The 26,492-nt window shown below is 39.5% G+C and overlaps 3 protein-coding genes across 18 annotated transcripts in view; 1 reads left to right on the forward strand and 2 right to left on the reverse strand.

The window, feature by feature from the left end:
* Positions 1-5,983, reverse strand: part of DEPDC5 (DEP domain containing 5, GATOR1 subcomplex subunit) — a 45,977-nt gene extending 39,994 nt beyond the window's left edge. For 10 of the 12 annotated variants that reach the window (XR_014573548.1, XM_083803833.1, XM_083803840.1 and 7 more), the window contains exons 1-8: positions 4,977-5,094; positions 4,416-4,503; positions 3,631-3,677; positions 3,061-3,146; positions 2,191-2,274; positions 1,486-1,535; positions 751-820; positions 298-376 (exon numbers count right to left, since the gene is read on the reverse strand). Coding sequence is in view for 11 of the 12 variants with exons in the window: in XM_083803833.1 (XP_083659959.1) it covers positions 298-376; positions 751-820; positions 1,486-1,535; positions 2,191-2,274; positions 3,061-3,146; positions 3,631-3,677; positions 4,416-4,503; positions 4,977-5,034 (562 nt within the window). In the remaining variant the exon portion in view is untranslated. Of the gene's footprint in view, positions 1-297; positions 377-750; positions 821-1,485; positions 1,536-2,190; positions 2,275-3,060; positions 3,147-3,630; positions 3,678-4,415; positions 4,504-4,976; positions 5,095-5,387; positions 5,511-5,830 lie in introns of those variants that run through there. The other 2 variants (XM_083803831.1, XM_083803834.1) reach the window with 2 other exon arrangements.
* Positions 5,984-6,335: 352 nt separating this feature from the next.
* PRR14L (proline rich 14 like) lies at positions 6,336-25,066 on the forward strand. 5 transcript variants are annotated; one of them, XM_083803830.1, is made up of 10 exons: positions 6,367-6,465; positions 7,009-7,515; positions 8,995-9,076; positions 9,728-9,793; positions 12,047-14,846; positions 18,209-18,277; positions 19,048-19,216; positions 19,515-19,621; positions 20,611-20,682; positions 21,351-25,066. In XM_083803830.1, exons 2-10 carry the CDS (start codon positions 7,054-7,056, stop codon positions 21,667-21,669), a joined length of 4,146 nt encoding a protein of 1,381 aa, XP_083659956.1. In that variant the 5' UTR covers positions 6,367-6,465; positions 7,009-7,053; the 3' UTR covers positions 21,670-25,066. The 5 variants fall into 5 exon arrangements, with proteins under 5 accessions (XP_083659953.1, XP_083659952.1, XP_083659954.1 ...); XM_083803827.1 differs by having other exon boundaries at positions 6,336-6,422; positions 9,728-14,846; positions 20,611-20,730; XM_083803826.1 differs by having other exon boundaries at positions 6,363-6,465; positions 9,728-14,846; positions 20,611-20,730.
* The window catches only part of LOC310883471 (serotransferrin-2-like), a 35,239-nt gene continuing 15,973 nt past the window's right edge, over positions 7,227-26,492 (reverse strand). The window contains exons 19-20 of the transcript XR_014573551.1: positions 18,568-18,677; positions 7,227-7,365 (exon numbers count right to left, since the gene is read on the reverse strand). The gene's annotated coding sequence lies outside the window, so the exon portion shown is untranslated. The remainder of the gene's footprint in view (positions 7,366-18,567; positions 18,678-26,492) is intronic.

The raw sequence follows: 26,492 nt of genomic DNA on the forward strand, positions 1-26,492 counted from the left end.
AATCTTTCCAGGTTTTGTAGTCAGTTGGCCCCCATGAATTAGTCACTGAGATAAATGAACCCAGACTGTACATTAAGGACAGGAAAACTATGGAATACCGGGAGAGAGAAAGACATGGCACTGTGAGTAACGATCTAAGAGGACACCATAGCACACTTCAGAGCAATGTCTGAGCCAACAGCAGGACAATTTAGTTTTCTAATAGTGGCAGAAATGCATCAAAATAGCAGTTTTATAATAGAGACAGAAATGATAGCTGCTGCCATTCACAATCAGGCAAGCCAGTTAACCACATACCATAGATATCAAAATCCCACATTTCACAGCTCATCTGGATAAAAATATAAACCATGGCAGAAGTGGAGCGGAAGACCACCTGCAAAGGAATTAAAGATCTTTTTTGAAACAAGGTACATTCACTGAAAGTGCCAAATGCACAATTTAACTACGAAGTAACTTATATGACTGGGCCCACTGCATCATCGGGAATTTCCCCTCCAAGGAGTTGGCATTTCAACAGCCCAAGTAATTCCTAGTGCCATCAGTGAAAACGCATTGAAATTTACTAATCATTCATTCTCCTCCTGAATGTTGCAATTTTTCAACTTGTAACACAGCCATTCAAATGATCCATACACATCCGCACACAAGATAGAATTACAAGAAACTTGGGAAGAAAATGAAGGGGAAAAAAAACAAACAAACAAACAAACAAAAAAACCTTCTTTCCCCTACTCCCTGAAATCTTACCCGTGTATCCTCACTGATGTATCCACAAGTGACTTTCTCACTCTTAACCCACAGTTCACCTGCTTGTGCCCTGGAAGAAAAAGAGTGCATAACATTTACTAACTAGAGTGAATGTGAAGACTACAGGATCAACATTTGAGTAAATAAGGGATGTACCAAAATTATGCATTCAAGGATGACTTGAAGGCAGTATAGAAATTTATTTGGATAAAAACTGATCTTTAATCCAAAAGATGTCGAACAGCTGTTCGCTGCTGCATCTGCACACTTGCTTGTCCCTTTGTCATCTCAACAGCAACTGAAGCAACCCTCTTCCCAGCTGTTACTAATTTTTGGGAAGTGAGGTGAAAGGAAAATTATTTGGCATCCACCAGAAACAGCAAGTGTGGTTGGCTGTCCTATTATTAGTTTCTTCCACCCCAAATCAGACAGAAACCTTTCCCAAACCCATGCTGCAGAGAGAAGCCTACAAGATTAAGAGAACAATAAACTGCAAATGACTTTTCACAGAAGATTCCCGTCATTGATCTGAAGTCATAAGTAATAGTACGCACTCAGATGAATAACAGCTGTAGATTTTCACTAACAATATATTCTTTTCATTGATTGATGGAAATGTTAAAAATACTTGAAAATACAAAGCATTTCTCTTTATACTTGCCAGTTAATGCATAGATTTCTCTGTTACTCTATATATCTTCCTATATCCAGAAATAAATCATATATAGCACTGACCTGATACCTGCAAATTCCACCTTTTGAGTGACATATGCACACGTGCTGACCTAAGAAAGAATAGTTACAGGTGTTAAAAGAACAATAGGCTCGGAGTGAGCAGACAGATTTGCAAAAGAATGGAAAACATGCTCAAACACAAGACTTCTGCCATAAAAAACATTTAAACCAGAAACTCTTCAAGGCAGTATGGAAAATAGTTTTTAACAGATGCTAAATTTGATTGGATTCATTTCCTTAATTCACTGTCCCTAGAAAAATCAAAAAAAAATCTGCTCTTCAGAGATGCAGAAAAACAAAAAAAAAAACCTGATAGTTAATTATTAAGCAATATCATCCAAGGGAGGATATGTTAGCATACTTTTACTTGAAAAACAGCTGGATTTAATTCCTTCCAAAGGTAGTAAATCACTAAAATTCAGAACATGAGAAAAAACTCTCAGCAGCATTTCAGTACCCAAGGCAGTAATTAACATTACTGCAACAGAGTAGGAAATGATGGAACTTATTTTTTTCTCTAACATTTACATTTATTTCTCCAACTGTAATGTCCTACTTAAAGCTTATGTTCCTCAGGAGTTGCTGGCACTGGTCCTGTTCTAAGTTTTTTTTTATTTTGTAAAAAGCTTATTTTCTTTTTCAGCAAGAAAAGAAAAATGTACATAACCTCCTCAACCCTGCACATGAGGACAGCGTAGGCCTTACCAAACTTTTCTTCAGTCGCCACATATCCCCACGCCCAATATACTGATCTTTAAAAGTCAGCTCCACCAAGTCCAAGGTCACCTCCTGGGAAACGAAAGAAAGGGATTAGATTTTATTGTTTGTTTCTAATACAGCACCCCTCAATCTGTTCTGCTAAGAACCCAATGCTACAGTGAGGGCTGTTCTAGAGAAAGTCAACACTCCTAACAGACACAAGACAAAAAGGAAACCCCATCAGAACAACCACCAGAGTTATGCATGTAGCTGGAACTACTGTGAGCTGCAAGACAGTGCATGACGTGGCCCGAAAAAGCCCCAAGACTACCTGTTCTACAACTCTCAGAGCAAACTAAAAGCACAAGTGAAACAAATGAGTTCCATTGTTCAAACCATTAAGGAAACCTAGTTTCCTGCGAGTTTTTGTCTTGTACCGAAGGTAAGCTCTGACGGAAGCCCTTTAGCTAGTTGGACATCTACAAGAGATGACTCTCTTACAAGGTCCTCCAGTGTGAAATAATGCAAATCCATGCCACGCCCCACTTTTCAGTGGGGCACTTACAGTTTCCATTCTCTCTGCTTGCTTATCTTGAATTTCTGGAGTGTAAATATAGTTAAAATTTCTAAATCTATATCAAGCAGGTCCACAGGCTTCAAGAGTGTGGGGATAGTGGGGAGAGAAGAAAGAGTCCCATAACAAACACACAAATAGTGCAATTGCACAAGCCTTATTTTCTTTGGAAAGATGGGCAAAATAAATTTTGATTAAAAAAAAAAAGCCTTTTTTACAACACTACTGTAAATAGAAATTCATAGAGCCCCAGTGTGAGCTAAGTGACAGGACAAATGTAAAAAAGTTTCAAAACCACATACCTTTGGGTCAACAACATTCACATGGACATCCTGGTATGGCCGAAGCCGGAACACCTGTGCAACAGTCTGATCCACACTTATAGTTTCTGCCACAAAAATGAGAACAGACAGAGAAAAGAACTTATGGAAAAGGTTCCAGGTGATTTGCAAGTACAAAAACAATATATTAAGGTTGGTGTGATACACTTTGGGCCTTCGCAAAAGACAACTTCTTTCAACTACTGCCCAATTTAAGATTCATTAAAATCAAAGCAGGGGAGATAAGTGAAAAGTTTAGTCTGAATTAATTCCTGCAAGTAGAAAAGACACATAGCCAGTCAGAGAATACAAGAACAAAAATTTAAGGCTTTTTTTTTTTCTCCAAACTCTACCTCACATTAACTCAACCTAAAGCAAATTTAAAGTTGGCTATTCGCTTTCTGATAAAAATTATAACCCTTCCATCCCTAACTAGACAAAACACTGGTCTTCTTAAAAATTTGAAGTACATGCATTACTCAATCACAGATACAGTCCAATCACACCACCATTTGTGATTTTACTACGCATACCATGAGCCTAGAGTTTTACCTTTCTGTAAATCTTCCTTCAGTGACTTCACTTGTAGGAGCAGGGGGCTAGCATGCAAGAAAGAAAAAAGGTGGATGAGTTGAGACACCAACAGCCTACTCTGGCTAAATCACTTTCAAAACTGTTTAGTAACACAGAGCAGGAGATATGCTAAACAGAAACATTAATGTTTTCTGGAAAGCTTCAATACACCATCCTCTCTGCCTGTCACCCTGTGATGTTCTTCATACCTATTATAACCATAAGGTACTCTTTAGGTAAAGATGATACTCTAAATGGGGAAGTAAGTCACGCAAGATCTCAGAATCTCATACAGGTATACTCCTACTCTTCAGATATAGGCTGCAGTATAAACAGCTTCATAACGAAGGTTTATGTTTTTATAGCAAACAAGGAAGCTTTAACTTTGCCTAGGAGATACTATAGAATGGAAGACTAATCATTAGGTAACAGCAGCTCTACAAATAAGATAAAGACATAGATGACCTCTCCACATTCAGGTGCTATTTGCCCTATGAAAGGTCAGCAAACACCAAACACAAAAAATTGCACAAACTTGGAGGAAGAGCTCCCACTACTGTTAACCCCTTTATTTTTATTCAGAAGAAAAAAACAAACAGACATGGCAGCCTCCTGAAGCAAAGTTATCCAAGTCTAAAAGAATTTTATCCTCTAAATTTCTAAAAGAAATTTATCCTCTAAGCCTAGAATCTGCTGAACATGAACGTGCCCCTTTCAATGTTCTAACCACACTCCACTAATAAACAGCAGCAAAAAGAATTCACCTGTATTCATCATTGGGATGTGCAATTTCCACAACATCTCCCAGCTTGATTTGAAGAAATACTTTAGGATTCACCACCAGTTCATCATCTTCAAGATATAAATGAACAAAGAAAACTACAGTAAATAAATATACAGCAAACACAGATACTTGCACGTTTATACACACTCACTTGCTCAACATAAATTCACTAGCCCAGGATTAACACATTCCTAATACGCCACATTCACTACACGATATGTCCCCTGTGCAGCCACTGCAGTCTGGCCACTGCACGTTAAAACATTTAAATACGTTAAAAGACAAGTGACAAAACAAAAGGGAAAGAAATAGAATGAAGTGATTTTATTTTACAGTTCCAATTTCATTCTGTTCTGACAAATAAATGTAATTTTATTCTACCTTAACTATTAGAAAAAAGCCTTCCACACTCTGACTCGTGATACTGCTACAACAAAATTCCATCTTCACTGTTTTGTTAACAATATCAGCAAATCGGTTCATTGATTTCAAATAAGTAAGAAAGTACTGGTCTCACTGTTAAGAGCCACAAGATACTGACCGCTGCCTCCAAAACCCTTCTTGTGTATGACGAGCTTGTACACCTTGTTGGTTCTCATCTTGAATTCCAGTTTTTCTCAGCTGCTTTGAGTAAAAACAGTTGAAGACATCTTGCATATCTAATATGGAAATGAAAACAAACATAGACAAACATCTTGTTATTACAAAATTATTCTTTACACTCTGTGTCAACAAAGGGAGCTCTATCACCACATAGTCAAGAACACCACACCTGAAAGGCTGACATGTTACACAGTTTAATAAACGTCAAACTAAAAGCTTAGAAATTATGTCTCTTCTGTCAGCACTGCTGTTAGAGAGCTAGCACTGCTCTCTAAAGATCTACCTTTTATATTTCAAGAATAAATTCCTAACCTTGCGTTAAATGCAGTAAAGGAACACCCAGACTTACACCCACTGCCAACTATATCTTGTTTTCGTCCCTCTACTGCTCGCTCTTGTGCCACAAGGGAGTTCCCCCACTTCCTCGCGTCTTTTTCCACGTCTTTCGCAGACGCTGGATTCCACACCTGGCTCATTCCACATCGGTGCCGCGCAGCTCCGGCCAGCAGAGGGCAGCTGTTCGCCCAGATGAGGCCAAGCAAACATTTGCTGTTTTGGCACTTTGTATTAAACATTTCAATTGCATCAACGACCGCGTTTTTTCTTCCTGCTACTTGAAATGGAAGCAGAGCATATTTCGACGGAGAACCTTTACTGCTACATTGTACTTTTTTTAGAAGGGTACTTAAACCGAAAACTATCAGTAACGAGATCCTCTTCGATAACAACTACAGACGCATAATTACAAGTTTTTCTACTTCTAACGCATGTTTGCTATAACTGTGTTCTTACAGGGTGCGCAGAGGCTCTTATATCAAACCGAGGCGCGCAGAGCAACCTGGAAGCAGCCCTCCCGAACAGCGGAGCGGGGGCTGCACGCTGCCAGCCCCGTTACGAGGCACACACGCAGGGCAGGAACAAGCCGTGCGCCCGGATCGCTCCAACAAACTCCCTAGGACCGAGGAGCTCTACACAAGCGCCGCCGGGCCGCAGCACTGCGCTCCCCGGCCGGGCGTGCAGCGAGCAGGGCCGGTGCCGGCCAGCCCGTCCCGGAGCGCTCAGGGCCCCGCTACGGGAGGGCGCAGGCCGGCGGCCCAGCTCCTCAGCCGGCCCGGCGGCAGGCGCGGCCGTCCCAACGCCGCCCGGCGGCCGCTACGGGACGGGGGAGACGACCACCGAGCCGCCCCCCCGGTGGCGGGGCGCTGACCTGCCGCTGCCGAGCCCCCGCCGGGCGCCGCCGCCCCCAGCCCCCCGGGCACCGCAGGGCCGCTTCCGCATCCGGGGCCCGGCGCGCGTCAGGTACCGGCCGCTACCGAGCCGGGCTGGAGGCGGGGCCGTAGCAACGGCTGCGTGCCCGGCCGCGCGGCCCGGATGGGGAAGTGAGGTCAGAGGGGGGGGGCGGGAGGAGCGGAGCGGGGCCGCCGCAGGTAACGGGAGCGGGGGGTGGCGGCGGGTGGTCCCCGGGGGGGGGGGGCGGCCCGGCCGGGACGGGCTGGGGGTGTCCGGGCCGCCTTGGCCAGGGTCGCTGTGACCGGGGCCGCTCGCCTCGCCCCGCCTGCCCCCTGCACGGGGCCGGGGCCGGGGCCCTGGAGGGGCTCGGAGCTGCCCGAGGCTCCGGGGGTTGCCCAGGGGCCGGTAGGGAACAAGCGAGGCGCCTGCAGGAGCCGGCCCCGGGTGCCGCGGGCGGCTGCGGAGCGCGTTGGTTGTAGTGCAGGAGGAGGGAGAGGAGGGGTGATGCCAGCCCCAAGGTGTGAGAAAAGACCCCTCAGCAATCCCTACCTGCCCGTGTGCGCTGCTTTTGTTGGTGAAGCCTTTGCCTGGATGCTCAAACGTTTCTCAGCTCCTCTTTTAAGAAAAATAGCTGGACGTATCATCGTTAAACACACATTTGAATCCTGAACAATGAGCCCTTTCTCTTAGTCTCAGGGTTATTCCTTTCTGTGTTGAGTTAATGTTGCTTTCATGTTCAGGGTAAGCCGTAAAAAGCTCCAGACAACGGACCTCCCGCTGCCCCGATGCTATCAGCTGGGGTGGAATGTCGCCTTGATTCTGCCGCCAGCGGTGTAACAGAGGAGTTCTATGCGGGACTGCCAGCCAGCATCTCCACGGAGCTGATGGCTGTATCGGAACCTACCGTTGGATTAGATGCAAAGGCTGACGTATCGACACCTGTGCCCGCACGCAGCAGCAGCCTGTCATCTGAGCATCACGGGACTTCTGAGGTAGAAGACTTTTGCCAGAAGACGGAGGAGCCGGATGATATGGTCAGAGCGATTTCTCATGGGCCAGCAGAATCCCGTCCTGAAGAGTTACCGACGGACAGAGGCCTTGGAGAGGATGAAAAAAACAAAAGACAAAACTTTAGGGAACTAGACTGCTCTGGTGGTGGATACCAGCAAGAAGATAAAGGGGCGCAAGATACAGAGGAGAACTGTGCTGAATGCTGTGCTTTAACACCGGGGGATTGGTCAAAACAAGTAAGCAAACAGCAAAAGTCATCCCGGTGTGATATTTTGCCTTTAAGGTTATAATGACAAGGCAGAGGACTTTTTGGTTTCCTATTATTTATGTTTTCCGTCACGTGTGTCATTACTTAGGTTATCACAGGCCCCGTGAAAAATGAGAGTATATTTTAGTAGACCAACAGTATTTTAAAATACCAGGCTTTGCTAAATCCTGATGGAGTGTTAGGAGGCAGGTATGTAACAATGAAGAACAAAACTGGTGACTAAAGCATCCTTACCCAGTGCCCATGTTCTGTGGGTACAGTGTATTTCACATGTACCATCCTTGGTCAAGGTACTAATCACTGACTAATAGTTATTTCAGTCTGGTCATAGTGATTTCATGATGCAGTCTAGCATTTAAATTTTCTATCTAAAAATAAAGATTCCTCTTCATTTTTAGAATTATCATTTGTAATGAGGCAAGAGTTCACTGTTAATGTTCTCAAAACAAGAATCTCTCATGGTCATGGTTTGTTTTTTTCTCCCCTCTGGCAAAGACTGATGATAAAAATAGTACTTATAGGCAAAGACTTGCTGGAAAATGTGCCAAATACTCTATTAAAAATTCAAGAGTCGCAAAACTCTTTATTAAAAATTGAAATTTTTAGTGACTCTTGGTCAGTTTTCTTTAACTTGTAAAAAGTTTTCACAAACACAAAAAGAACATGGAGGAGAAAAAAGGTATTGTGACTGAACGTATACCAGCCAGGAAATAAGGTGCACAGTTTACAATTATTACTGGATGTTGCATAATGCCAAAATACTTTCTGGTTTTAACTCTTATTTTTTGATTACCGTTTGATTTATTTGAAGAGTTATGAAAATAAAAATCATTAAATGTTCCATAGTCAGTTTTCCTAGATGACCTTTCACATATTTCAAAGTGCAGGTAGCTTGGTGGTGAGGTTTTTGATGATTTGCTTCTTTGTTTTTTTTCCAAAGCAGGCCTAGGTTGCATGTTCCTGGGTTTATGTGTTTTTGAGCCAAGAAAAGGAATGGTACAAGGCAAGTTCTACTAAATAAAAGAAAAAGTGTGCACCTTACCAGAGGCATGCAGGACTGGTTTGGGGATGTGAGATAGACTTGGAGACTGGATTATTCTTCTGACACTCACATTTGCGACAATTTCCATTTAAGCCACTTATATTTTAGTTGCTTGCATGGGAGGACTTTACTGCTTCTAAACACAAATCTGTTCTGGATGCATCACTGTGTAACGGTGAGGTGCTGTTGGTTGATAGGACCAGAAAGGAATGGCAAGTGCTTGTGTGAACTAGTTGCAAAGCAAGTCTGCCCCTGTGCAAGGGCTGAGGTTTCAATGTGCTCTGAGGCTTCAGGGTGTTTGTCCTATTGACAGAACCTACCTAGATAAGCAGGTACGGTCCCTGAAATGTGCAAAATGTTTCAGCAAATTGATTCAACTCCACTAACACTTTTGTCCTGTTTCAGGAGGATCCTCACCTAAACCAGCATAAGTCTAAGTCTTCAAGAAGCTGTTGCGCTGAAATAGCAGGATCTCTGAAGAACAAAGGTGCATTTTTAGTTCTACATCCCTATCTGCTCCCTGCTTCTCTCACAGATGCCTTTTTGTTGATTTAAAATTGAGGAGCGATTGTAAGAGAGCTCATTTACTTTGTTCTATAGTAGAAGCTATTATCCTGTGTAGTTTGAACAGTATCAAAACTTAATCCATTGCTTTTTCAGAACAGCATATGCACTTTCCTAAAGACCCATTATGTAAAAGACGTTTTAGTTACTTCACTGGAGTACTTATTTACCCCAAAGCAGAAGCTCTTTTTGTTAATAGCAGATGTTTTGCATTTCCTTATGCTTCATAGCTGGACTATATACATCTTTGTTATTACTACACTTACACCTCAATGTGCCTAGTTTGATATTAGAGGAATCTGAAAAATACAGGTCTTTGGATGTCTCCTGCTCATGTGGAATGTGTGTATTGAAAAGGATTGAGTTTTTTATATTAGTTTATGGTGGGGTTGTTTGTTTGCTTTTTTTAAGGCTCGTATTAGAATTGCTAGCATCAATTCTCAATTGACTTTGAATAAGTTTTGATAACCAAGGCTACACACAATATTGTGTATAATGCTAAGAGAAACATAGTAAGCTGAATGCCTTCTCCATACAGTGTATGGTGCTGATTTGTGTTATTTTTCTTATGCAGAAGAAAACCAAGCAAATGTTCAGGTGACAGCTGAAACTCTGCCAAAGCCCACTGAAGACGTACAAGGTATGAAGACTGATGGGACTAGGATATTTAGTAAAGCAGAATACCAGAATGACAGTGTGAGTCGAGGTCTTCCACCTGATAGCAATGAATGTCCAGATGTAAACACAGTCATGGCCAGAGCTGGGGTTTCAGAAACCAGCTTGTTAGATTTTTCAGAGCCTTTAAAAGTCATGGACATTGAAACAACCACAGAACCACAACAAATAAGTGAATATAATGGGTTGAAAGCCCATACTGACATGTCATTGAGAACAGGTGGCAATGTTGTATCTATTTTGGAGACTAGAAAAGATAAGTTACCCAGACAAAGTCCTGTTAATGAATTTAGTACATCACTTGCTAATTGCCAGACTTATCAGCAGGATGAAGAAAACAATGCTCATGACTTCTGTACTGTTCCTCTACCTAAACAGAATCAAGTTGGTAGATTATCATCAGTAGAAAGTGGTAGAATGCTCTCCATAGAAAGTTCTGAAGGTTTATGTTCAGTTCTGAAAAGCATCTGTTATCTGGACTCTAGAAATATGTTGCTAGAAAACAATAGTACTGCAATGCATAAAATTATCAATGAAACCCCAAAAAAGTATCTTCCTGAAAACATGGAAAGTCAGACTAATTATGATCATGGAACTGGGTTTGTAGAAAATTGGACGTATGCATCCATGCCATTAGAGCATCTCTCAGTGGTAAGGAACAAAGGATTATCTAGTGCTCAAACTGATTGTAGGGAAGAAAATGATAATATAGGTAAATATTACAGCTTTGAATTCGAAGAAGCTGCTGAAACCCAAAGGAAAATTGCTGTGGGAGGTAACATTGAAGCTGGTAGCTTGCCTGAAGCTCCAGAGGGTGCTAACTCTGAGCATGGTCATTCTTCAGTTTTTAGTTCTATTCCTTCATCTTCTGAGGATTTCTCAAAAGAAAAAATAAAAGTGGTCCCATCAGAAGTTGATAAGTGGAAAAAGGGCCACTGGCAATTCTCTATCAGTGACTTATGCAAGGATGGTGCAAAAGAAAATAGACTATTGAAGGAAATGAACAGCATTACTTCCCATGAAATTAGACAGACAGATGTATGCATTTATAATGCCTACAGTAAAATTTCTCCTCCCAGAAGCGATAGCTGTCTGGACCATACTACCAAGCTAGAAAAAGGGTCACCTGAGGTACAATTGTTTGAAAAGGAATCTGAGAGTAATACGAAGTCAGAAGAGTTAGCTGGCAGTTTAGCTGACACTACAGAAGCCAATATTAATGACACTTTGTCCACTGGCAAAGAAACTAATTTGATTTATACACTAAATGTAACGCTACCTCCTGTTGCACAAAAATCAAGAGAACCTCACTGTAATGAGTGTCTTCCTTGTACTACTTATGAAGTTGCAAACAGGGACAAGGCTCAGGATAGTCTATCTGGAAAAGAATCAGTTGGTGCTTCTGGGACAACAGAGGAACAAGTTGCTGAATTTGTACTTCATAGAGACAGTTTCGAGTCTTCAATAAATCCCAAGACTTTTGACGCACCTAATGTGACAAGAAAAAATTCCCAAAAGTCTTTAGCAGGGAATATAGAAAGTGTGGACACTGGTTTAGAAAATGAACATAGTGACACATGGCATTGTAATAATCATAGCGTAAAAGACCAGCATACAGTTGCCAATACTTCCTGTACTTTATCAGGGAGTACACATATAGACGATGCTCTCCCAAGCAGTTGTTCTTTTAAGGCTGACGTTGAGATGAAGATTGAAGAAAATGATAGTTTGGAAGGAGAAGCTTCACCTGGATGTAATGGTAAAAAGACTATCGTCTTTCTGGAAGAACGCTTCCCTTTGGCATGTGGATCTCTTCCTTCTGAAGATTACTTGGGCAACAGAGATGTAGCTCTGCATGGGATAAATGACATTTCCACAGCAAAAAACATGTTTTGCTCAACTTATACTGCAGAGGAACCTACTGCTACCTTGGTAGGAGATGAGGTTTCAAATAAGAATATGAAGGTTGGAAATGTGAAACAATTTGATCTTTATAAAGTAACAGATGTCAGTGAAATGATTTGTGGCAAAGATGAGGCAAAAGAACAAATTAGCATGTGTGCTCTCCAGACAGATGAATTTGATAAAATAAAAACTGTGAGCTCTCCAAAGGCTCCTGAATGCAATTGGAGAAGTAAGACTAGTGAACAGCTATTAGTCAGATATTTGAACAAAAAAAAATGTGTTCATAATTTTGGATTTTGCAACTCTCCATTAGGCCCGAAGATGAAAGAACTAGGCACATATGAGAAGAAAGAAGTGTCATCACTCACAGCTAACCCTTCTGAGTATAGCACTTCAATCTGTGATTGTCCGTTACTCAGCAATGTGAATATTCAAACAAGACATGCTACCAAAACAGAAAAGACCCTGTGTCCAATGGAAAATCAGATTCTTGCACGTCAAAGTGAGTTTAATGGCCCAGTTCCAGGCAGCAAGCATCTAGAAAGTTTAAACAAACCACCAAACACAGGTTTACAATCTATGGCTACTTCTGTGGAAGAAACTAAAATATCAGTTGTCTCTAGTCAAAGTGAAGAGAAACTGTTAAAAAAAGGCGATGACCTGCCTCCCTTGGTTCATAAATATGTAAGGGAAGAAGATTTTCAAGGAACTGTAAAAGAGAAGGTAGTGGATTTTGACTCTTTAAATGGTATAAGAAATGCAGAGTCTTCAGGATGCATGGGCTTCATCAGTGATCTAATTCAGGTGAAGACAACAGAACTAAAAGAACAAGAAAACAGATGTGGAAGAGAAGGTAAAGAAACTCTTGAAGAAAGCCTTTCTGACAGCAAATCACGACGTGTTCTAGCTGTGAAAGACATGGATGTGACCCTACCAGAAGGTGGTGACTGTGGACAGAAGTTTAAGAATGCATGTGTAGAAGAGAAGATTGAAAGAGAAATAGCTCCTAGAAAAAAGTTGCCCATACATTCTTTCCTTGATGGAGATTTCCGATGGGCTTTGTTAGAAGGTTCAAAAGAATCTGGTAGCAAAATAGTCCCTGTCAGTACTGAGAATTGTGAAAATGTTTTCGAAGAAATCCCAAGATCTAACCTAAATTTTTCAAAAGAAAGAAAAAATACTACAAAGCTTGCACACTTAGCAGGTATCAGTCTGTGTTCAGAAACTGTGCAAGACTGTCAAACTGAAGATGCACCTGACACAGAAATTTCACCAGGGTTCCAATATAATACAACACCCCCATTTTATCCATCTATGAATATACTATCAAACAGTTGCAAAGAATCATCACCAAATTGTGATTGCCATGAAGTATGTGTGCCTTACAAATTAAATGCACAGAGCAAATATAATGTAAAGAAAATTACAGGATGTCAAGACACTATACCAGTTTATTCAGTTTGCAAGGAAAATAAGGCTTTAGGTTCAGAGAAACTTGATCAAGTAGAGAAATGTCAGGCACTTAAACGAAAGAAGAAGTATGAGGAGATGGAAGTACATTTGTCAGACAAGGCACAACAAGAAAAGAAGTCGGAATACCGAGTGAAATCAAAAGTCACACTGCAACCAAGCATATTGAATAGTTCTGAACTTTTATGCAGTACTTCAACTGAGTTGGTGATGGCAAGAAATACAAAGTTTGAAGGTCCTTCAGAGGAGATTTTTGCTTTTAAAAGCAACGAAAATAAACTACATAGCACTTTACAAGAACTCAAAAGGCCAAAGATTACCCCTGATAAAATTAGTTCACAGTTTTTGAAGACTCAGGATTCAGAAATGGAAAACCTGAACCTTAATTTAAGCTATAATAGAATTCCTGGTGCCTTTGGAACTACAAATAAATTAAGAGGACCTCTTCCATTAAAAAGACAGCCTAGAAGGACGTGCAAAAAAGTTCCCACTTCGTATCAAGTAGAAACTGTAAGAAAAATGAAAAAAATTAAAAGTTCAACTTTTTTGGATGCTCCCTCAGAAATGCCCCCTAACCAGGAAAACACACTCCTCAAATCTTTATACTTTAAACCACCAACAGTGGAAAAGGAAATAGCCATGAGATTCGTACGTATGCCAAGGCCCTCTGCCAAGAGGTGCAATTTGTTGAACAGCTTGAAATGTAGAAAATGTACCAAAGAACCAGCATTGTTGAGCAAGCTGTCTGCAATGGCTAGCAAACTACTGGCACCTGCCAAAAGCATCCATAACATAGAACCACTGCCATGTTCTTCTGAAATCCTTCCAGTGGCTGTGCGGTACAGCCAACGTAGATCTAAAAATCTATTGGAAGCTTTGTCTTGCATTAACAGGAACTTACACTCACGCTGGGCTGACAGTTGGTGTACCAAGATGTTCAGCTTTCAGTCTTTGGCACTTTATCCTGTAGGATCTACCAAAATATCTTTTTTAGACTTGGGCAACAACTCTCCATCCTCTTTCTTGGATACCCCGGTTTTACCAATTTCTTTTCACATAAAATTGGACTCCAGTCCTGTGACAGACCTAACAGGGATTACATCTCGGCACTCAGGACATCACAGACCAGTTTTGGGAGAAATGCCGGCACCGCCTTCGAAGTGGACATTCTCTTTTCTCCTGTCTCAGAGCGGTTTGGATGCAGCAGCTTTCAAGGAAGATTCCAGTCTAGATAATGAGCTGCCTTCCCCTCGCTCTGTAACAACCCCAGGGGCTGTTGCCCTTCATCCCGACCACAGAAGAAATGCCGTAGCTGAAAGAACGGGAAGTTGCTCCATGCTTGGCCTTCACACAGTGTTAGCACTTTCTTCCCCAGGATGTTACAGGATTTGGACGAGAAGAAGAAACTTAACCAGTCGTATTCCTACTGTCCAGAGACTATTTATATCCCAACTCACACAGGGTTTGAAAGGGGCAAGGTATCGAACTAATGTATCAGATGACCTCGTCTCTTCCTTGCCATACTCCTTGGGCAGGGCCCTATCCTTATGGAGTCAGCATGGTCCTTCTGCCTGTCCCTCCGAAATCACTCCTCTTCATTCCAATCACTGCAAGTGGCAGCCAAGTGTGGGCATCGAGAACAGGTAAAACCCATCAACTTATTTCTGAGAATAAATATGTATAGGGTATGTTCTTGCTCCTTTTTGGGGGGAGAGGGTAATCGGAGCTTGTGTTGGAGGGTCAGTGTCCCCCATTCCAAATCTACACATTTTGCTCCAAAAATGGCTCAGCGTGGAAGATTCATCCCTATGGAACAGTCTGTTAGCTGAATTTAAATATACTTGCCTTCGCTTCTTTAATACTATCCTCTTTGGGCAGAATGACTAACTCTATTTTCTTCTCTTATGCCAAATATACACACGAGAATATATAATGCAGAAAGGTGAGCTACTAAATTAGTTCTATTCAGAGTGACTGCAGAGCAACTGGATTTCTGAGGTAGGAGAGCTTTTTTCAGAGGTCTGAGCCACAAGTGTCACTTGAACGACTGTAAAGTATTTAATATCAGGTTAGGGAGAATCCTAATGGGGGTGAGAATTCAGTTAAATTTTTAATTGTATTCCATAACTGTTCTATGCTAATTGAAACCTCTTTACGTGTGCTATGCCTTTTGATAGTATGTGCTAGATGTATTGTTGGCACGAGCAAGCATAGCTCCATTTCAGGTCGGTGATAAATTGTTGTGATTTCTGTCCTTCTCAATATGAGTGGGAAGAGGACTGAAGTCTAATTTGCATATCTCGCTTAACATTGTTATCTGCATTTGAGATCTGTTTGCTGAGAAACAGAATAAGAGAAGAGGTTCCTAGTTCTGGTAGGAGATTTTTTGCTTGCACTTGAGCAAACATTTTGCCTTTTATGTATCGGTTCTGCTACCTGAGACACCACAGGACAGTTTAGCCCCTGATCTCGCAGTCTTAAGATTCCTAGACAGAGTTACAGGTTCATGAGTGCTGCATAAAAACCAATTCGGTCAACTCTTGTTTAAAATTGCAGTGTCTAGAGAACTGTTGAATTTGGCTTATCTTAGTTATATATAATTCATGCTGTCTTTTGCTTTGTGTAAATGGAGAACGTATCTAAAAGTTTAAGTATACTGATTGCTAGTATAATTCTTGCGTCTACTGAAAAGGTTTGAGTGAGCATATGAAAGAGCTACTCCATTCTGGGAGTTTTCTGCACTAAAAGATTGAAGTTGAATAATAGCATACAGACAACTTTGCAGCATATTCTACTGGACTGAGTTTTGTAGTGTATAAATTAGTACCCTGGAAGTAAATATAGCAGTAAACTACAGTTTGAGCACTCAGCTTAAAATAAGACTTTGTTGCACTTTTTAAAAACAAAACAAAACCCCTACTTTTTAAAACTTCCATCCGGGTATGGGGTAAAATTATTATTTTGTATTGTTGAGGCATGATATCCTTGCATTGTGAGATTTGAGCTGAATTATGCTCATGTTTTCTCCTATAATTAAGTCTACAGCGTGCTACAGCATATCCATGTAACTAAAACGTAAGAGGACTTAATTCCTTGACATAAAGGATAATTTTAAAAAACAAATGTTTTGCTATTAGTGATCTTTATTCAAAAGGGAGAGAAGCCAAATCAAATCTTATCACCTTAAGTGAAAAATGCCCAAAGTTAAAATACCCTAAAACTCAGTTGGTATTTTCTTCTTAAATACCTTTCAAATATATCCCTATATGTACAGATACGTACTAGGTAGACTTAATTTTTGCATTGTCCCACTCGGATTTTCTTTAAAGTGAAGTTACTGTACTGCGTTTAAGGCAGTAAGTTTAAAAGAATGTTCCCAGAAGTTTGAAGTGCAGTAAGTAAATCCTATTCTTAAAATAAATAGACAAAAAGCAAAATTGAAGGATTTGGATGTAAAACAATTGAAAGAATAAAGCCTAGCCTTTAAAATATTTAACACCAATTTAGATTCCATTTTTTTAGAGATTGATAGCCTGTTCTCATCAACTAATAAGTCTTATTTTTCTTAACATATTAACAGGAACAGTGACAAAAGGATAATTCGGTATATCTCTCTTAAATTTGTGTGTATTCAAAAAATATATATATAATCTCCTATGAAAGAAATGTCTGGCATGTAAATGTAAGAATACAAGAAATAGGTGTGCAGTATAAAAGTATTTTCAGCTCCCAGTATGATAAATCTCTGCTTGTTTTAAGATGGTTAAAAATCAGAAAAACTAAAAAGTGGCTCCCAATTTTCTGCAGGCCATTTTCTTCTGGAAGAGAGTTTGTCTTCTTTAAATGGTTTCATTCACTGTCAGTTTTAAATAACCAGGAAAACAAGGAACTATGATAGTTCTGCCTAATATCTTGTGCTGTTACTTCCACTGCCAGTAATAAAATATTCTTTAATTGAAATCCTTTTTTTAATTAATGCTTATTTGGATTCAAAATTTCTAAAGTGTGTTTTCCTCTCTTCTTGTAAATTATTTTTTTTGAATTGCACAAGGCAGTTAGCTCAGCCTGTAGCAAAGAGCACTCTGATGCATTGTTGGCGCAGATTACAGTGTTGTTGGGATAGTGAGTAAGAACACTGAGAGAAATGAAATGTTACAGTTCTGATATTAAATGACAAATACAAGAAATGGGTCTTTCCAGCCTCCTTATATACCATCTTATCCGTGCTGCCAGCATGGTTGATTTTGATCTATTTTTTAGCATTCCAGTCTGTCTGTAACAGTGAAGTACATTGAGCTGCTAGTTTGGGAGAGCAGCAAGTGGAAGATTTGCTATTTGATGTAATAAAAGCTGTTCCAACTGACTCATTTTTCTTGCTGTTAACAGTATGGACACAAAGTAAAGCTTAATGTTAAAAGATCCAGAGCTGCTGTGCTGATTTTTATTTCATAGAATTATGGTAATTACCAACCCTTACAGAAAGGCTTTTTGTTATTCCAGTCAATTAAGAGTTTTCCACTAAAATTATGGGAGTTAGAGACGGCAGAGATTGGGTCTTAAGGAAATCATTCTTTGCACTTGCTGCTGTTTCACAATAGGCTTTTTGATTTAGTGGACAAAACTTTTATGGTTTTTGTTTAATCTGAAAAGCTAGGGTTTTTGAATGAGGAATTTAGATTTACATGGTATTAGTCCAAAAGTTGTAATTACTTGTCTCCCTCTCTGTGCTTTTATTTCCTTATCACTACCATTTTTAAGTGAAAGTAGGATTATTTCCCTAACAAGCTGTCAGTGAAATTTTGTTGTTAGTGGACTAAATGGCAGATGTGGCTTACTCTTGTATGGTTTTAGTCTTTCTTCCCCTTGCCATTCCCAATATTAGCTTTTTTTTGTGTCTCACAATCCGGTTTATATTAAGGTATTTTTCCTTCATCTTTTTTTATAATGTAGATCTAACTTCTGTTTTTTTTTTTGTTGTTGGTTTTTTCTTATTCTTTTGAACCAGCTATGCCATGTTACCGCACTTACCTGTACAGAGTATGGAAGCACTACAGACTGTGGGTGGTGAGATAATGTGAGTGTCTTGACTTTTTATATTTATTCCGAGTAGTGCGATCATAAGTTTTCTTAGAAAGAGACATCATTTATGTCAGTTTGGCTTTCAGTTTTTGGCAGTTCAAGAATAGCTTTCTGATTAAAGTTCTAGAGAAATACACTGACTGGATCATGTCATGGGGGAGCGTAGAGGAGCATTCACACGAACACCATGTAGATCACTGTACAGAACAATGCTGTTACTTTCAAACATGTTGTGTCACTTACTATGAAATATGCATGTAAAACTACGGAAGCTTTTTTTCTTACTTGGATATATGTTCTTTCTGCTTGAGGAACTGGAGGTTAGGTGCTGATAATTCCTTCTACTCTTTTTCAGTGTTGGGATGGCAGAGATAAAAGCTATCTTTTAAATTTATCTGTGAACAAAAAGTACTAAATTAATAGCTGTGCCAAAGAAATTTGGTGACAGAAAAGGAGAATTAATCATTTTCTATCTGTAATGACCAAATAGAGCTATAAACTGTTTAACTATATGGAAAGGAAGTGTGGTTTTAAAATTAGATGTTCAAATATACTCGCAATTTAGTTTTGGTATACTTGCAACCTGCAGAAAGTTTTTGGCTGTATTTATGTAGCGGAGAAAGTGTTTACTTAGGTAATTTCTATGAACTGCATTGCTTTTTGTGCCCATATTGTAATTTAAGAACATCATATGAGAGCATGGGATGATGTTGCAGCATAAATTAGGTATTAATCTACATATATTCCTTTCTCCCTCTGTTACAGTCTGGAACCTTCATTCCTTCTTCCATTACCAAAGTCTCGCTCACTTCCAGAAGCATTGCAATCTACCCCCAGGCTTCCAGCATCTGAACTGCAGGTCCCTGCCCTTGATGAAGCTAATACTTCCATTCCGGCCTGTTTTAGATCTCAAGATAACACAGAACTGAAAAAAGTGAGTTCATTTTAGGTTTGTAAGTATCTCAGACTCTGGTTCCCTAGGACTTGAAGTTGCTGCTGCTGAATGTTACCTAGTAAATGTTAAACGAGGGGGAGAAAATAGGCCCCTACTCCTAGTCTGTGCTGCTTTCTTGTTTTCAAGCAGAAAGAAGGTGGCCAAACAGAGAGGAATAGAAAATTTTTATTCTATAGATAATGTATACTTAACATAAAAGGGAATTTGGTTAACTAGCATGGTAATTCCTTCATCTTAATTTTTTTTTTCTCCCTTCCCCCCCCACCCCCACCCCAAGACTGAGCCAGAAAAGAGGCCAAAGAAAGTCTCACAGATCCGAATCAGGAAAACTGTTCCTAAGCCAGATCCTAACCTTACTCCAATGGGACTACCCAAACCAAAAAGGTAAGTTGTATGTTTTAAATAGACTTATGCTAGCTTCTGTTGTTTACATTTCCTGCATAATAATGTAAATATTTCAATAAATGCTTCTCTTACCACAGCTATTTTGTACACTCCCAGCTGAGTAACACCTGATGATTACTTCTGGTATAACATAAAAGTATAGGTCTTTAAACATAACCTTTTTCAAGTGAGAAAGGATGAATAAAGGGCTATTGGATATGAACGAATGTCTAGTTTTTAGGCAAAACTTGAAACTCTAACCTGTGGTGGAATGATTTTCTAAAGAAGTTTATACTGATAAACAAGCATTGAAAATAAATCTTCCTACAGTGCACCGTGAGACAAAGACTTATCAGGAAGTTCTGCTGATGCAAATTATGTTGGAGTTCTTCACTGTCCTTTCTTTTCCTATGGTATATGACCTTAGGAAAGCATTAGTACGTTGTAAATGTGGGTAGTCACAGTGCCAAATATTTATAAAGCTTTTCCAATTGGTCATCTATTATTTCGTTCATTTCTGTCTTAAACAGAAGTGCCAGCTTAGACAAAGAAATGCATTTCTTCACATATCAGGTTGATAATTAAATGTTTATCACTAAGTTTTAAAATCAGTCTCAAGAGATGAAACATTAATGTGCTAAACTTTCTTTTCTTAGCTTCCACAAAAAAGTGAGGTGTGAATGGATTTCCCTTTCTTGTTTTGAGCACCATTATTTCAAAACATCATAGTGTGCTAGAAGGAGCACCAATCTCTGCAGAAATGACAAGTCTTGACCCGGATGTTTTAAAAACACTGTATGAAATGAGGTACTTTGGGACCTCATTTTTCATTCCTCTCTGTACCCAGTTAATCTAAAATTATATTTTAAGTTGAAACGTAGGTATCATTTAAGCATAGAAGGCAAACAGGTTTTGTTTCTAGTAAATCTGCTTGTTGCAAAGAGATGCTTTTTTAAATTCTTGATTTGATTTGTTCATTACTTTTTCAGGCTTAAGAAAAAAGAATTTAGTTTAGAAGAAATTTACACAAACAAGAACTACAAGTCCCCTCCTCCAGCCAGGTTGGTTCTGCTTCCTAATGAGAACACTAAGATGAATGTCGGTTGCTGGTGAGGAGATTAAACGTGTCTGATAATCTAAGGGGGAGTTACATTTGAAAAATTGCTCTATTTCACAAAGATAAGGAAACTTAATTAAAAATTAGTATCTTTTTTTATTTGGATGGAAAGCAGTGAAAGGGAATATGAACTAAGAATTTGCAGTTATATGAGTTTGTGTATTTTTTCATCTATTCTTTCATTCCAGTCTCCATCCAAGTACAGTTCTTATTTTTTCAGAATTAAAAGGCAACTAATTATTCTTTAGAATCACAAGAATAACTCCTTAAGTATAGCATGACTATCAAGACTGGTATGTCTTTTAATGTTCAAATCTATTTATTCTGTAAAATCAAGGGTCTACGATTGTGTTTTTGAACTGAAATACAAAGAGATTCAACCCAGATGTCTATGCAACAATAACAAATTATATAGCAAGCAGTATAAATGTGCGGTTTTCTGAAGTGTAAGCTGCAGATAAATATAGATTAGAAGGGATGTGGAGGGGCTGTAAAAATGTAAAAGTTAAAAGTGTGTTTACTTGGGTTACGGAATGAATCAGTCTCCCTGTCTTTGTAAGGTGGTTAACTGCTTCCGAAGTGTTCATGAGCTCTGTCTTTTGCTTTTACCAGGGGCTTGGAAACAATCTTTGAAGAGCCCAAGGATAAAAATGGACACTTGATCTCTGTCAGCCAGCAGAAGAGAAAGCGGATTCTAGAGTTTCAGGACTTCACTCTTCCTCGGAAGAGGAAGGCACGAGGCAAAATCAAAGCAGTGGGTAGTTTCACCCGAGCAAAAAAAGCTGCAGTACAAAGTGCAGAGTTAGATGCCCTTCTGAGTCAAAAGCTAATGGACCTTGAAGCCTTTTTTGCAAAGGAGGCTGAGCAGGAGCAGGCCTCTGTCATCCAAGGGAGCCATTCAGCTGAATGTGGTCCAAATCAGCTACTTTAGTATTTTAGTCCTTTGGGGAGAAATCTACTGACTTCTTCATACCTTACTCTACCACTCTCTTCTAATACCTGATGATAAGTTATTGGCTGTGTCCCTCTTTAAGGTGCTATTTTTTATTTTTTTAATGCTACTGGAGGGATTCTCTTAGGGTCCCTGTGTGAGTGTAACACAGCCATGTTAAGACTTACCTTCCTTCCCCACCCTCTGGAAGTTATGGCGAATGTTTAATGATGTTTAACAACCTTTTGAGGGTAGAGTAGGAGTATAAAAGACAAAGTAGTGTATCTTCAGTGATGCTAGGACTCTGTACTCCAAAACATTTGCACATTTGAATCTGCTGTTACTACTGTAATGGCTATTTTGAACAACCTGACAGAAGAGATACGGTGTTTGGTAAAGATAAGTTTTAACACACATGTTCTTGATATACCACTAACTTTTTAATAATTAAAAGTAGCAGTCTGGGCTTGCTTTCAATTATTTCTTCCTTCTGTTTACTTAGAAGGTTCCTTCTGACTTCCTGTGCCCTTTCTGGCTTCAGGCAGCAGAAGCCCCACATAACTAGAATTTAAATAACTTGCACTTTGTATATATTTGTTTATTTGCAGTATGAGGACACCTTTTAACATGATCTGAGATTTTTTAAAGAATAATATTTTCAGAAAAGAAGGTGCCCAGTGCTAATTTTTCCCCAATAGCAGAGTAAGTTTTTACCTAATTGGCTGATGCTTTATACCTCTTCTCCAGAGGCAAAGCCCATGAGGATGTTGAGTCACAGGATATGCAAGTAGAGCTTTTAAGCTGAGCTGCTGCGTAGTGGAAACACCAGCAAAATCTTTGGTTCTCATTTTTAAGGGATTTTAATTTCAGTAAAAATATCAGCTTCATTTTAACACCAACAGGAAAAAAAATCTGTTTTGATTTTTTAAAAACATTTTAGTTTTACAATCCATATAGCTCAACATTAGATGTCCTTTGTACAGCACCGTTGTACATAATAGCTGGTGCTGTACAAAGAGCCTCCTAGCATGTCAAATTTTTTTTCATTATGTGAGGCCATTTGTAATTATCTGATGCAGCACTGGGCAATTTCTCAGCCATGGCTTTTAAAGGAAGAGAGCTCCCTTCTGGAATAACTTCTGTTAAACCTACTTGAAGCATGATTCAAAATGAATGCTAGCTGCAGTACAGGTAATTTCTGTCCTTTAGTGCCTATAGAAGTTATTCATGCAAAGCTGTCATTGCTGGGATGCTCGAATTTAATTAGTCTATTCTTTTATTTGTCACTTAAAACTTGCACTTTCTTGTTTACCTGCCCATATAATGAAATTCCTATTCACCTTCAGAATGAGCAAATATCTAGTGGGTAGCTATTTTAATCAAGTCCCAGTAAATGTAGGACTGAAGTACCATCATTATCTTCTGCTGCTCTGCCATTTCTGTTACTGGCCTAACAGGAAACTCAAAATTAACACGCAATCTGTTGAATTCCAGAGCTTTGAAAGTAGAGAGATGAAAGAGGAATATTACATTCTCTGTGCCTGAGTCTTGAGAGAAATGTATTCTGGGTTTGTTTTGCTCTCAGCTTACATGCTGGGATTCCTGGAAGTTTACATTCTTGTTTTGGAGGCTAATTATGTTTAATTAGGAAGACTGAAGAAAAGAGAAAAGTGCAGATTTAGTGCTGTTTGGGTTTTGGGGATAAAATAACAAGGTAGGCAAACTTTGAACATATTAACATACTATTTCAGCAGCAAGGTCTGGTTAACCTATTTGAGCTGCTGTAGAACATTTTAATTGATCCTCTTTATTTTTATAAAAAGAAATACCTAAAAAAAATAAAGGTCAACCACCTTTGCAAAAAATATTCGAAACTTTCCCTATGTTGGTTTATTGCCCAAATATTGACTGGCTGGAAGCTGTAGCAAGAGTGATGTGTGGGTGTGTGTGTGTATGTATATGTGTGTATATATATATGTATGTGTGTATATACATATATATAACTTTTTATGGTTTTAATGCTGTAGAATGGGATTGTGGCACAGTGTTAATTTACCTTCTATTAATATGGCAGTCTTCTAGTGCTGTGACACAATTGAGCTGTAACCTCACTGGGGCTTCTAAAAAAACAAGGATATGGGTGAGGAGGGAGGAAACTTGGGTCCAAGCACAGTTCATACCTCTAGTGTGCTTCAAAACATGGAATTTGTTGTTTTTTCCTTAGTGTGTGGGTTGTTTTGTTGTATTTTTGTCTGCTTCCTTGCTCTGCCTTATTTCCGATTGCTTTGAAATAACATGATAGCTTTTTAACAGTTACAGGAGAGAGAGCAGAGGAAAGAAAATGCCAGATTCCCTTTTATTTACAAAAACTGAAGGAGTTAGAAAATGATGTAGCAGTTTCCTAGCTTGTCCCACACCTTAGAGTTTGTGGAAACCCAGATACACAGCATTATTCTGTTTTGGTTTAGTATTTGTATGACAGATGCAAACTAACTGAGACAAAGCATCTTTTTCTTCCTCCCCACACACCCTTCAGACACAGATGTCAGTCATTCTTGTGCACTTTTCCTTTTTTCCCCCTCCCACTTCTTTCCTTATTTACAACACTCACGGAACAGTCTTGTTCCTTGTGGCTGCTGCTTGTAACTGGGAGTGAGGATGGTGCAAAGGTAGGTATTTGCCACTCTGAGCTGCTTCTGTCTCAGGTAATTGAAGGAAAAAAAATATAGAGGAGGCATATTTTGGGGTCTTAAATACTTCCTTAGCTGAAAGATGTGTACACTTGCCTTTTCGTAGAGAGAACCCACTCCAGTGAGGATTTTTTTTTTGTATCATCATGAAAAGACATTGTATATATTGCTCACAGAATGCTGACTAGAGCAGCATGAGAATTGCAAATTGCCACGTACCATCACGTAGCAGTATGTTTTTCAGAGCCAGGCAGCTTTTTGCTAAATTTGCTGATTATGGGAGGTAGAAGGATCACTTTCCTTAAAACAAAATCTTACTTTCATCATGCTACAATTGGAGCAGCTAAGGCTACTTTATATGTGTTGCAAGGTTTGCCTGACTGTCCTTGTGGCTGCATACATTTGAGTTCTGATGCTTGCTGATTTTCTGCAAGCAGTTTTCGTTTATTGTATTTCATTTGAGATGGGCCTTTGGTATATAATGTTTCAGGTGCTCTTCTAGAATATGGATGCTAACTGTGGATTAAATGTCTATATGATGCTATCATGTCAACAAATAGCTCAATGAGAATTTGTACACCTGTGCCATTAGCCTCCATCATGCTCTTGGCATTTTATTTCTGTTCAATATTGTGTGAATCTAAAATTTTATTGTTTCTTTTGTGTGTTTTTAATTTATGGAAATAAATTTTTCTGAGGAAGTTTCAGCCTTGTATTAGTAACTATGCATGATACTACTGTCTTACAAACATGGTGGGAAGAGGTTGACACCATTAAGTAATGGGGTGGGCTGTTAGGGAGCCATGCAGCAGCAATTCAACACTGCAATGTTCAGCTGTAGCCATATTTTACCAGGACAGACATGGGGCATTGTAAGCACACTCCTAACTACTATTTACATTGCTGAGACAGGATCCATTTCTTAAGGCAGTAGAGTAGTACCATCCAGACAGCACAGACAGTACCCACTAGGCTTCAAAGCTGGAAGAGGTCCGTGGTTCACACACTGCAAGTCTGTGCAAGACATCAACCTACTGCTTTTAAACCAAAGCAGAAGCATAGGAACACCAAACAGGACTATTCAAGCCTCTGTAATATATAACAGAAAATAACTCCCACCTCTCACAGCCCATAAAATCTTGCATATAACCCCTGTTTTCAACTCGCTGCACATTCAGCTGCATTCTGTTCTTGACAAAGCTAAAAACTGGCTGTTGCACTTCACCCTATTCTCGTCTTTCTAAAAGTGCAGCGTTACCTGAGTCCTGCAGATGGCATGTAAGCTCCAGTAAAGAAAGGGAGTAAGCACCTCAAGACAAACTAGGCCCCTGCTCTTCCCCCACTTCAAGGCTACAGCTTGCTGTCAGCAACGCTGTAGGTGAAGATTTTGCTCTGCTACCATAGTGGGACTTGCCTACACTCTTCTTCTCAACTTTCTTCCTGAAAGGTAGATAGATGAGTTTGGATTTGCATCCACTCTCTGCTATTGGCTCAATCAATGCCAAATGATGTGACAAATAAGGTAAATAAACAGTCTAGATTCTGTGCATCTTAGCACAGAATCAAAAACCCTTACTGGTGCTGAGAGTGCAATTAATTTTTTCATAGGGAAGTGAAAAGAGGAATGAGAGAAACTAGTGTAAATCGAATAAGGGAAAGACAACATTGGCACAAAACTAACTGTTTAAAAGAAGGTAGTTTTAGCAGTAAATTTTACATCTGAGTAGTTTTGGTTCCTGGTGATTAGTTTTGGTGTGTTGAGGAGTTTTATTGTTTTTCTGTTGCTGCTGTTGTGCTTTAAACTTTGTAAGGCAAATACATTTACCTTCTCTACTGCAGCTGACCTGTCTTCACTATTTCCATTCCATTTATTGGTAGCTGTGGTTAATGCAACTGCATTATGTAACAAGGATGGGAGTGTTTGGGGTGAAAGTTGTGTTTCTGATGGGTCTTGGTGTTGTTTTTCATTTTATTTATTTTAATTAAAATCACTTGGCAGCATGAAAATAGAAGCTAATAACGCTGTTGTTACAAACTAAAATGAGCCCTGCCCCAGAGTAGCCATCCACACAAAATCTTTTATCCAGGCAAAACAAAAACATGGTGCGCTGTGGTCAAAAGACTTCATATGTT

The sequence above is a fragment of the Anser anser genome (assembly GCF_964211835.1).
Source record: "Anser anser genome assembly, chromosome: 18".
In the NCBI taxonomy this organism is placed as follows: Eukaryota; Metazoa; Chordata; class Aves; order Anseriformes; family Anatidae; genus Anser; species Anser anser.